We start from the raw sequence: 12,781 nt of genomic DNA, 5'->3' as shown, positions 1-12,781 counted from the left end.
AGAGCTGGAGAGGGGCTGGGGACAAGGATGGAGGGACATCTCCTGGTCATCACGAATTCCTGCAAGTTCCCAGGCTCAGGCCTAGACCAGCATTAATGAACAACTCCCCAAGAATTCCCATCAGGAGCCAGTGGTGCATGATGACTCCATCAGCTCTGGATCAACCGACTGTTCCAAGCTCCATGTCCTTCCCACCAGGAGCTGCTGGCTGCCTCCTGCCCAGGAGCTCACTAAGCACCTTGCAAGCCCAAATCCAGGAATTTTCAGAGCACACAGCACCCTCTATTCCATTTGAGCATTTCTTCCTCTGTTTTAAATCTTAAAGCTCATCTGTGTCCCAGGAATAACATCCTGGAGAAGATAAAGTGGGAAAAGGGCTTTGTTGTCAATAGTACCTATCTCCAAAAATCCAAATTGCATCGGAATCACGGAATTCCCAAATGGTTTGGGTTGAAGGGACCCTCAGGATTATCCTGCTTCAATCCTGCCATGGCAGGGACACCTCCCACTGTCCCAGGCTGCTCCAAGCCCTGTCCAGCCTGGCCTTGGGCACTGCCAGGGATCCAGGGGCAGCCACAGCTGCTCTGGAAATTATATTTTGTGTTTTAACCCTAATTCCAATGGAAAGAGTCATTTCCAAATTGTCCAGAGCCGGGTTTTGCTGCTGTAGCTGTGCCATGAGCACATTTTTGGCAGGAGCAGCAGTTTCTTGCAGCCCCCTGTGAATTATTAAGGATTTTGTTATCCTTTAACTCATGGAAAACAACGTGGAGCTGCCCAGGATCAAGGCACCACAGTAAATGATTAAATGAGACATTGGTGGATTGGAAATCCTGTGTTTTCTGCACCCTGGGACATCACATATCCCAAAAACTCCTCTTTTTCAACACACTGGGGGTTTCATTGTGAGCACTTGTTAATGGTCTATCCATGACTTGTCCTGGGGACCCAACCCAGCATCACTCTGAATCTGCAGCAGAAAATTCCCTTCGCTGTGGGAAAACCGGGAGCAAAACCCAAAAAAATTTCCTTGAAATCTGTGTCTTTTATTAGGGGACATTTCAGGGATGATTTTAAAGGAGTTTCATGGCTAAAAGAGAATCCAAAACATTGACTTTGGAAAAAAGGAATCTCCAGCTCCGAAATGGGCTCCTCTCAGCACAACTCACAAACATCTCCACAAAGTCCTGCTGCAAATGCCATCCTGGCTTTCCAGAGAATCCACACAACAAAAGTGATCCTGGGATTCATCCACATTAATTCATGGAAGGATGAAGCACAAAATGAACACTACTGAGACCACCCTCCTGTAGGAGTTCAGCCTCCTGAAGAGTGAGGGAACAGCATTTTGGGAGAATCCTGGATCAGTTATTATCCTTACAACCAGAAATTCCCAATTTTTTTACTTCAACTTGGGACAAGAGAAGGGAGCAGCTTCCTCTCCAACTATACCCTGAAGGATCCCCACAGGTCAAATTCTTATCAGGGATAGGATTTTTTAATCATATCAACTATAAATAAGAATATAATAAATATATAGGTTAAAATATTGGAAATTCAGGGAATCAGCATTTCAGAGTTTTCCTTCTTGCTACAACTTTGGTGCCGTTATTTTAAGTGTCAATGTTTTGATCAAAATCCTTTTAATTTCAAGCACAACAGCTCTGAAATAACGGGAATAAGGGGGTTTGGATAAATTCACCTTTTCCCAAATATGGGATCTGCAGGCAAAAAAAAGCTGCCACATTTCCATTCCTCCCCTTCCCACAGCAAACTCAGCAGAGCTGACACATTCCAGGATATTTCCCCTCATCTGTTCACCCTTCCAGGGATTTTTTTTTCCTTACATAACAGCAACTTGAACAAAACACAATTCCCAGAATTTGAAACACACTCCACAGGTAAATTGGTAAATGTAATAGGTGGGAATTACTGAAAAGCTCCCCAGGAGAAGAGGAATTCTCCTTCCTCTCCTGTTTGACACAAAGGGAACATTACTCAAAATGGAAAAAAAAAAGCACATCCAAAATGATTAACAGCCCTCATTCCAAAGCCAGGAGATTAAAATCTATCCCAAGCCTCCAAGTTTTCTCTTTTCCCAATAAATTAATTGAGTCACAGGCAGCAAAACTCATTATTTTTACAAATTAAGTCTTTAAATAATCAGCACCAACCCACACCAAGCTGTGCCATCATTTCTCGTGTGCTTGTGGCACAAGTGGTACTGGAATTACTGCCCTTCCTTTCCAGATTTAATAAGAATTATTGCCCCTCATTCCCAAATTTAATAAAAATTACTGCCCCTCCTTCCCTAATTTAATGAGAATTACTGCCCCTCCTTCCCCATTTAACCAGAGGAATCCCAGAAAAGCATCCCTTTGCTTTATCCAGCCCTGGATTCATGGAATACCTCAGTCAAACCAACCCAGCTGGGCTCACAGGAGATCCAGGAACGTTGCAATTGGTTTTACTCACCTCATTTTCTTCTTCTCTATTGCAATCCAGCCAGGGAAACATGGAAAAAAAAAAACAGGAAAAGAAGGTGTGAACAGCAGGTAGGAACAAGAAATGAAGCATTGGGCATCTGGATTTGGAATGGGATGGATGTGGGACGCGGAGTGAGGGAAACACCAACAACACCTGGACACAAACCGGGCTCTGAGGGGAGCAGGGCACAGTTGGGAGGCTCCAAAATTCCCTGGAAAATCCCACATGGATTAGGACAGAGCAAACCTTTTTGGAGAGAACTGCTGGCTTAGTGTTGTCTCCAGTTATTCCAACATGCTGCAGAAATAAAACCCTCAAAAATTGACTGAAAAAGGTGGATTTAGGATTCTTTCCATTTGAATACTTTCCTGAATAACTGAAAGTTTCTGCCTCTCATTGACAGAAATTAAAGATATTAACGAAGGTCTGACTGCTGTGCACCTGCCCTGGCTATTTGCATAATTAATCCCTACTTTGGCAGCTTGAAAATGAATTAATTAGGATCATTCTCCATGCCGAGCCAACAGGAAAGTTGGGTTCTCCCAATTTTCCACTCTTCCCAAGTTTTCTGCTCCGATCCCACGGCGAAGTTGTTTCTCCTCAGGGAAGGAGAAGGAACAGGAACACAACTCCCTCTCCTTGCTTTGCTCAGTTCCTTGGAGAGTGTCAGGGAATTTCTTGGCCCAACCAACACACCTCAGCCAAGACATCAACCCGTCCTCTGTCATGGATCTACCAGAGATCCCAAAACCCTCTCCAGCGCTCCGACACAGCTCAGGGCTGGAATTCTCCGACATTTTACCAGCTTTTATTCAGCACCGCTGTGGTGACAAAGCCAAAGATTTCCCACAGAAAAGTTCACAGATTCCACCTCAAAGAGAAATACCCAATTCTGGAAGAAAAACTCAAGATTTTCGTTTCGGAGCAACGCGGACGCGGTGACGGCACAAGAACCACCCGTGTCCCCACTGAAACCATCCCCAACTGGGAACTGGGAGCAAAGGGAAGAACTTTCCCCTCAGGAATATTCTCCTGCCCCTCCAAAGGATCCCATCCAATTGATCCAGCTTAATAAAAAACCATAAATTATTCCCAGAGCAGCGCCAACGGGGTTTGATTCCATCAGGGAAACCTGAGCCGGGAGTTCCAGCCGGATTCAATGGGGTCAGGCAAGGCAGGAATTCCAAATCCCACAGATTCAGGAGATCTCCAAGAGCACCACTTTACTGGAATTAAGGCCTAAAAGGAGCTTCCAATCTCAGGATCACCAAAAAAGGAGTTTGGGACTTTCAGGAAGCCTCACGTGGTTTGGGTTTGAGGTTTTGTGGGGTCAAAACTCAACAAAAACCTTGCATTTGGTGATTGAAGGGTCTTTCCCAACCTCAGTGATTATTCCAGGAAGATTTTCCAGACTTCCTAAGGAGATGCAGCAGAGAATTACGACCACCAGGTGGAAGCTGAGGGATCTAAGGCAAAAATAACTCTTTATACACAAAAATCCATCTTTAATCAGCTGTATACTGAGAGAGAGGTAATTCAATTTCATATTTATAATTAATAACAAGGATAATTAATGATAAAGAGAAAAGAGAGTCAGGATCCTTCAAATCCCAGAAAAAGCCTGCAGGAAAAAGAGAGGAAACAAAAGATCCCCATCCATGGAAGTGTCCAAAGCCAGGTTGGACAGGGCTTGGAGCAGGCTGGGATAGTGGAAGGTGTCCCTGCGAGGGACAGGATGATCCCATTCCAACCCAAACCATTTGGGATTCTGAGATTCCATCAATTAAAATAAAAGGTGCTGACCTTCCTAAAAGCAGGGTTATGGATCCCATTTCCTTTCCAGCTTCTTCCTTCTCCCCAAATAAAAAACAAAAAAAAAACCCAACAAAAACATAAAAATAGAATTCCAAAATTAGGGAAGGCGCAGCCGTTCCCTCAGGAACTTTGTGCCAAATTCCTCCCACACTGGGATGAAGTTACATAAAACCCCCCTGCTCCCAACACATAACCCAGGGGTTTTCCAGCTCCACAGGTTTGGAACAATTCCCTCAGCTTCACCTTGCTCCCTGCAGGCACCAAAAATAGAACTGGGATGAAAGTGAACACGGAATTTTGTGGCTCCTTCCTGGGAAAGTCAGGAGAAAAGAGTTGGTGAAACCCAAAATAAAACTGAACACCCTGAGAAGTGCTGAATAAATTTTAAAAAATAACCTAAAGAACCACAAAATCAACCAAAGAACAAAAAAATAACCCCAGCACCAGGAAGCTTCACCACCTTTGATCTGTTTCCAGCTACTCGATGTGTTAATTTTGTTAAAAAACAAAAATCAGGCACCACTTAAATTCCAGGAAAAGCTTTTCTAAGACTACAGAACTACATTTATATCAAAATTCTTTACATGGGTCACATTTCTATATTTTTTTTTTTTAATATGGATCCACATTTCAACCAAAATTATTTATTTGAGGCCACATTTCCACCAAAATTCTTTACATTGAATTTTCCTTACATATATTTTGACCTTACATGTATTTTGATGAAAACTTTTTATATTTAAACTTTATCACCTTCTCTCCTGACGGAAACATCCCAATTTTGCCACAGTAATGGTGATAAAAAGTAAAATTTTATTTTAATTCCAGGGTTCAGCAGCTCCAGCATTTCTTGGTGCTTCAACAGGTTGAGCTGAACATTTTTCTCCTTTTAAAGTGCAACCCACACAATAATTGGAATTTTATCCTGGTTTTCCTTATGCAAAAGGAGCCAAAAAATGCCCTCAGGCTTCTAAAGTCTAAAAGACAAAACTTTAGGAGCCTCATCTCCCCTAAATACTGAGGTTTTTTTTCTTTTCTTCCCTTTAAAAGAGGAAAATGTGGAAGCTTGGGGCTTTTTTTTATCTAAGCATCAGCAGCCTAACAGCCCTGGGAGCTGAAAAGACCCATTCCCAGCAGGAATTCAGCTCAGGAATTCACAGAGATCCATCTGAAAGCCACCACAATGTTCAAAGAAAGGGAAGCTCAGCTCAGGAAATTGGGATTTAACCTGTTTTGTTCAGGCTGGGTTAGCCTGAAATATCCTGGCTGCAGCTGGAATTCCATGGATCATCACCCTCATCCACAGCAGGAAACTGGAAGGCAACGAACCAAACCAACACCACAGCTGGAAATTTGGAATTCCAACAAGATCCTGAAGCCCAAAAGGAATTATCCAGGTGGGTTTTACCGTTTTTCCTGGATGCTGATGGAGAGCTGCACCCCTGGGTTTCTGCTGGGAATGTAATTCCCTGGAAGCTGGGGAGGAAATTCCCTCTCTGCTGTTCCAATTCACAGAATCCCAGAATTCCAGAATGGAAGAGACCCTAAAGCTCATCCCATTCCAGCCCTGCCATGAGCTCCTTCCACCATCCCAGGCTGTTCCCAGCCCTTGGACACCTCCAGGGATGCAACATCCACGGTTTCTCTGGGAAAACTCATTCCCCCCACAGCCAGGAATTCTTTCCACGTATCTATCCCAATTTTCCCCTCCATTTATTTCCATCCTCCACACTGAAGGATTTGCTGGAACACTCCCAGGCCTGAAGTGCTTTTGCTCCTCTGTTTATGAATCCCTAAGGTGGGATAAAAAACCAAGGACAGAAGTGCAGCTGTCCCTGTGTTTAATGGAATATTAATGGAATACTGGGAGGAATTCCTGGGAAGGCTTTTGTGCAGAGCACTGGGCTTTTAATATCCCAACGTGTCCCTGCTCCCAAAAACACCACACTGCAAATGGAGAAGGGACAGGCAGGAAAAGAGTTGGCAAGGTAACAGGCAATCCTGCTCCTTCCCACAAAAAAAAAAAAAAACATGGAGAGTGGAAAGGCAAAAGCACTCACATGAGTAGGGAAAATCCCTGGAAAAAGTCTTATTTAACCAGGAGGTGGAATCCAAGCTGTGTTTCCCGGGAAATGAGGTGAAGGTACCTCCCAAAATCCCCAAATCCAGCTCTCCTCCTTCCCAAAATCCCCAATTCCTGGTTTAGACATCCCCACGGAGGGTTTGGAGCTGGAATTTTGGAGCAAGGGAAGTTTCTCCTGTGCTGGAATAGGAAAGAACAGGGAGGACTGGATATTCCAGGGAGAGAAGGAGACAAATATATTGAAAATAGGGATTTATCCTTTCATTTATAGAAATGAGGAGGGGTTGAGTGACTTCATTTAGTAATTATTCCATAATTTATCTAGGATTTATTCCATAATGGAATTATTCCATAATTCTAGTATTTCAGAGAAGTCAAGATGTACTCCAGGAAAAAAGTCCAGTAAAGAAAAAAATATCCAGTTAGTCTGCTCCTTCTCCCAGCTGCCTGAAAACTCCCAAACTCCCCCCAAATCCTGCTTTTCCCTTTCTGCTCAGGGCACACCTAAGGAAGAAATTCCACTTGAAATCCTGACAGGAATCAGGAAAAGCAAACCTGCTCCCACAGAGGATGGGAAAGGGATTCACCTGGCACAGGGAGGGAGAGGAGGAGGATGGAAGGGTGAGGATGAGGATGGGGGTGGAAGTGGGATGGGACCCAAAATAGAGGCACAAATCCCCGCTGGAATTCAAAGCATGGCTCTTGGAAAACTTTCCCCTCCTCCTCTGGGAGCAGGGAAGGAGATTCCAGCAGCAGCTTTGGGAGTCAGCACCTTCCCATAAACCACATGGCCACGGGGTCACTTCCCAGGTAATCCCTGCCCCAAATCCCTCCTGGGGCACAAAGAGCCTTCCAAGGAAAAACCCTCCAAAAAGGGAAAAGCACATTTTCCCAAATGAAATCCCAAAATCTGGGCACATCCCTGAGTCCATCCAGGGTGCAGGGGGAAGGATGGGCCTGGATCCACACACAAATGCAGTTCAGCACCTCCAGGGTGGCTTCCCATGGATCTCTCCCTGTGGAATACCACGGGAGGGATGGACAGGTGGGAATTGCACTGAGAACCCCCAAAATCCACATTAAAACCCAGCTGTCCAAAGAACCCCCAAATCCACATAACATCCAAAATTCCATGGAAACTTTGGACACAGATGTGGGATCAGAGCAGCCAAGGGCATCATTTCACCCTGGATTTTCCTCCCTTATTAACAATTCATAATTCAAATTAAAACCATCCTAAAGCCAAAGTTAGGCCAGATTTAAAGCTCAGGCTCAGTTCCACCACCAAAACGCTTCCCCTGCCAGCACAGAGCCACTTCCAGGACTGAAAATTGAACCAGTGGGAATAGTAGGGGGAAAAAAAAAACCCAATTTTTTATCATTTTGCTCAAATCCCAAAATTATCCGTGCCCAGATAAAGTTCCTGTGTTTAAGTTGCTGTTTTTAAGTTGCTCTTTGTAAATTTCTGATTTAAGTTAAAATAGGTTTGAGCAGGAAAAAGTTTTCAGGAGGAAGTCCTGGAACCTGAAAACTGGAGGAATTTTGGGATTTTAAAATTAAACAAATAATCAGAAAAATCCCAGTTTACTTACAATTGTTGCTACCAGGGACCGAGACATTCCCAAGGATGAGGATTCATTCCCAGGGACTGGGATTCATTCCCAGCACCTGGGCATGCAGAGGTGCTGAGGCTCCACCTGAACTGAGCAAAGAATTTGGGATTTGTGCTAAAAATCAGGGAAAAAAACTCCCCAGAGCAGCAAAGCAAGCCCCTCCCTCGGAGGGGGAGGATTTAGGAATGGCCCCCAGCATCCAACACTTGCTGCTTTCCCGGGAAATCCAGGAATTTCCAGCCCTCCATCACCCCCCTGGCCTATCAGGTATCCCCATGCCGGGGGATTTTCCCTGAATGGGGCAGCAAATTCCAAGCGGGATCTTATGGAGCCTGAATGACATCACCCCCCCCAGGCACTGCACGGCACCTTTGTCTCCCAAAATGCCCGGAAAACAAGGAATTCTCTCTTTGGGACACAGATGGATCCGTGGCACCCATTCCCAACATCCCCCGAAAAAAAGAAGCCATCCTGTCCCCTCCATCCCAAGGTTCACACTGAGGAAAAACCAGGAAATTTTAGTGTCACCACCTCCTACTTCACACACGTGCAACACCAAATATTCCCAAAATTCACCAGATCAAAGGCCCAAATATCCCGTTCTGAGCCCAGACTCATCCCAAATTTAACAGGAAGGCAATTCCCAATCATGAGGTGATCCTAAAATCCCATTCCAAAGGGGAGCAGCTGCAACCCAAAAAATAAGGAACAGAACGTTGCAAGGCCCTTTGATGAGCTCAAAGTCACTCCTTTGACAAAAATAAATAAAAATAGAAATAAATAGAAATTCTCCAAGGATTTATTTCTTACCTAATTATAGCTGAAGTCTAACGTCCTGGGATTTTGCCCAGCAGGAGCAGGGACACCTTGGGAATTGCTCTCAATCCCACAGGAGAGAATAAATCCTTTTCATGCTCCTTTACACCAGAAATTTGCCATAAAATTCCAATCTGGGAATGGGTTGTGCAGGCAAACACCAAGCACCAGGCTCTGGAGATTTTTCCTGTTGGATTTCCAGCTGCAAAAAGCTGGGGAATTATAATTATTTCCTGCTACCTGGGAATGACACACTCTGGATTTCCAGCTGGAAAACTTCCACTGCTGCATTTCAAACAGGAAGGGGAAAAGGGAATTACAAAGATGCTGTGGAAGCTGTAAAATCTTGGAGCAATCCAGAGGGAATCCACTGGAAATGAGAATCCACAAGGAGCTCCAGCTCCTTCCTGAACCAGCCTCTTCCTCACATCAATATTTTGGGATCAAATTTTGACTCCTGGCTCATATTCTCCTGAGTTTTAGGTCCACCTCCACATCATTCCCAGGGATTGCAGCCTCTGGTGTGGATCCCAAAAAGCTGAAGGAGTGGTGTAGCTGCAGGGATGGAGCATTTTTAGAGAACTCCAAAAAATGGGAAAAGTCAGGAAAAAAATAAAGGAAAAAGAAAATAGCCTGTTCTACCAACACTCCATCAACCAGAGCCACACTGGGACGTCCTCAAGACTTTTCCTCAAGGAGTTCTAAAATTCTGGAAGGAAAAATGCCCATTAAAAACAGGTGCTGATAAATCCTCTCTTCCTTTCTAAATATCCAAACAAATCATATTTAAAATTCCATCAGCACATCTGGGAACAGGCTGCCCCAAGAAGCTCCAGCTGCCCCATTCCTGGAAATGTCCCAGGTAAGGATCCCAAATTCCCCATTCAGGCTCCCAAGGCCAGACACATAAAGTGAATTTTCCTTAAATAATCCAAGTCTCCAGACACTTTAAAGCTGGAAAACCCATGGATACGCTCAAGCTGCGAGAGTCAAGCTTCTCCCTTTTCCCATCCCACAGACCATCATGAATCTCCTTAATAAAGGGGAAGAGCATTCCAAGGGAAATGCAGGTGGAAAACTCAGCCTTTCCCTCCCCTCAGCATCTCCCAGGTGGATTGGAACATGCTCCAGGACCTACATCTGGGTGTTGAACCACAGCACTTTGGCCAGGAGCTTGTGCAGAGGGAACCAACCTTATGGATGGTTTTCCTTAGGGAAAAGCAGAAAACAGAATCCAGATTCCCAGAAAAAAAACATCCCAAAGTGACACCAACAGGGAACAGCCTGGGAGACTCTACAACTCCAAGGAGCATCAAAATAATTCCTTGGGAACAGCCACAACCAAGAAACCTGGAGTTCCAGACTGTCTGAATCCGTATCGAGTCACGGTAACAAAACCAACAGAATATTCCATAGTTTGATCCTAAATCCCAACCCTCCAAACCACCCAGCAAGCCCCACCAGGATCACCGGGATGGCTGGAAAAGCTTCTTCCTCCAAAAGGGAGCTGAATTCCTGTTGGGGAGGTCTCCAGAAGCAGATGGATAAATGTAATTTCCATGATGACAGACGAACATGAGGAAAAGAAATCCTTGGAGTATGAATTCTGTCCCATCATGGAGGTGTCATTGGTCCAAGAGGTTCCTGCACCCTCAGGATGGGGATGATCTTGGAATCTTCTTCCAGGAAACAGCAGCACCAAGAGATGAATTGGCTTCTGCTCACAGCAGGATACAAACAACCGTCCGTGTCCGTCAGAAACAGCTTGTCCACAGAAGCTGTGGCTGTCCCTGGATCCCTGGAATGTCCAAGGCCAGGCTGGGCAGGGCTTGGAGCAGCCTGGGACAGTGGGAGGTGTCCCTGCCATGGCAGGGGTGGCACTGGATGGGCTTTGAGGTCCCTTCCAACCCAAACCAGTCTGGGATTCTAAACAGGTCCAGGCCAGCGTGGGCAACTCCATGGAGAAGCTCCACGTGGAATGTGGTGGCACCTCTGAGCTCTGGGAATTGGGCTGGCCCAAATTTAAGCATCCAAAAAGTCAAGGAGACCTGGTTCTGCTGGACACCGAAGTTCCCAGGAATGCGAGCTCTGGTTGATAAGCGGACACGGAGAGCGACCCACGAGGTAAAAGCCAGCCAGAGTTCCTTTCCTACAGGAAAATTCCAGTAAAAGCCATCGTTCAGCTCCTGGCTCAGCATCCACCTTCTCCGGCCAGCCTGGAGCTCCAGCTCAGCAGCATCCCTGGAAGTGTCCAAGGCCAGGCTTGGAGCACCCTGGGACAGTGGAAGGTGTCCCTGCCATGGCAAGGGGGGGATGAGACGATCCTTAGGGCCCCTTCCCACCCAAACCATCCAGGGAATAATTCCCAAGAAAAGTAAGGCTGAGCCTGAGGATTCACCGGGCTCTCATCAAACCTCTCCAAGCAGCACGATCCCAACGTTCCGAGCTACCAAAGCAGCTCATCCCAAAAAAACCAACCCTGCACACGCCTCCTCATCCCACCCCGCGGTGGGTACGGAATGGGGGAAGCCACAAACATCCCACAGGCAGCACGGCTCCGTTTGAATTCCACTCTTCCCAAACACCCAACAGATCCCCAGACGTTCCTAACAACCTTCAACCAATTCTCCCAAAGGATCCCTTTCTCCAGGTAAAAGTTCTGTGCTGGGAAAAGCACATCCAAATTAAGGCACGCCACTAAACAGAACGCCGGGATTCGAGGTGGGGATGGGGAAACAACAACCCTAAAAACACCAGGACAGCTCCCAAAAACTTTCTGAGTCCCAGCACGCAACAGCCAACTCAAGGAAACCCCAAAACCAGGCCAATTAATCCATAATTCCACTAGAAAGTCGTTAGAGGAGCCGCTCCAGCTCCTTTCAACAGGCCAGGTTGGCACCACCGGACATTTTTAGCCAACAAACAGCGACATGAGACAACGTGGACAATTTTGGATACCAAATTCCAAGTGCCAGATCAACCCCAGGCACAAGGGTCCCTCCACAGGCTCCAAATGACAAAGGTAAAACACCTGAATTAGCCTAAAAGTTTTGGGATGAACGAGAGTCCATTGGACCCAGAGGGTCACCAGGGAAGTGATCATCCCACCAGGATTTACTCCCATCCCAGGAGCCACGTCTGGCAAAACACAACCTGGATTCCAAAGGAAAGTCTCCATTCCTCGCTAATTTTAGAAGGCTCAGCCACCGGCATCGTTTCAGCTGCAACAAGGGGAAGCCGTTCCTCAGCTGCTCCAGGTGGGCACGGGCAGAACTCGTTCAAAAAAGGTTTGCTCTGTTGTCCCTGCTCAAAAAAACCACCATTTTTAGCTTTGCCTCCAATCCGGCCGTTGCTTGGAGGGTGCTCCGTGCCAGATGTCTGCTCCTTCCACCCCAGAGCTGGCAAAGTTTATGGAGCCCCTGAATCCTTCGCCAAGGAAGTCTAAAAATGTAAAAATAGCGTTGAGAACCAGCGGGAAACGGGTGTGGGGGGAGAAACCCGGCAGGGACGGAGTGACTTCTCAGGAGAGGCGATAAAGCCGGAGGCCCTGGCGGGATCAAGGGGGTGGGTTGGTGAAATTCCCCCTCCAAAGGAGAGCCAGAGTTCCCGGCCATTAGGCTGCTCCCCCTTCCCTGGCTCCTTCCTCCTGGCAGAAAATGGGGTCAGGGCAAGGGCCGCCCGAGGGGAGAGAATTCCAGGGCTAAAACCAAGACGAGGCTCGGTAACTAGGAAAAACAGCATTAATAACAACAATAATAATAAAGAAGGTACAGAAAAATGGCCCCGCGGGGAGGCCGGGACACGTCCGCACGCTCCGCCCGGCTCCCCCCGCGCACCCCCGGGCAGGGACGGGACAGGGAAGGGGACACGGCAGGGGCAGCGGGGACGCAGCCCCGGAGCCGACCCGGCACCCGCGGCGCGGCCGCTCCCGCCGCCCGCGCCCCGCGCTCCCCGCGCCCGCCCCGGC

The 12,781-nt window shown here is 46.8% G+C and overlaps 1 protein-coding gene across 3 annotated transcripts in view; it reads right to left on the bottom strand.

Moving 5' to 3' along the window:
- SETD2 (SET domain containing 2, histone lysine methyltransferase) overlaps positions 1 to 12,781 on the bottom strand; it is a 50,522-nt gene that overhangs the window by 37,334 nt on the left and 407 nt on the right. Inside the window, exon 1 of one of the 3 annotated variants that reach the window (XR_014953198.1) lies at positions 2,476 to 12,659. Coding sequence is in view for 2 of the 3 variants with exons in the window: in XM_085572907.1 (XP_085429033.1) it covers positions 2,476 to 2,577 (102 nt within the window). In the remaining variant the exon portion in view is untranslated. Of the gene's footprint in view, positions 1 to 2,475; positions 12,660 to 12,781 lie in introns of those variants that run through there. The other 2 variants (XM_077789996.2, XM_085572907.1) reach the window with 2 other exon arrangements.

Source organism: Lonchura striata, chromosome 2 (assembly GCF_050655825.1).
Source record: "Lonchura striata isolate lonStrDom1 chromosome 2, ASM5065582v1, whole genome shotgun sequence".
NCBI classification, from domain to species: domain Eukaryota; kingdom Metazoa; phylum Chordata; class Aves; order Passeriformes; family Estrildidae; genus Lonchura; species Lonchura striata.
The sequence above is the reverse complement of the archived record's forward strand: the minus strand, read 5'-3'. Positions and strand labels throughout refer to the sequence as shown.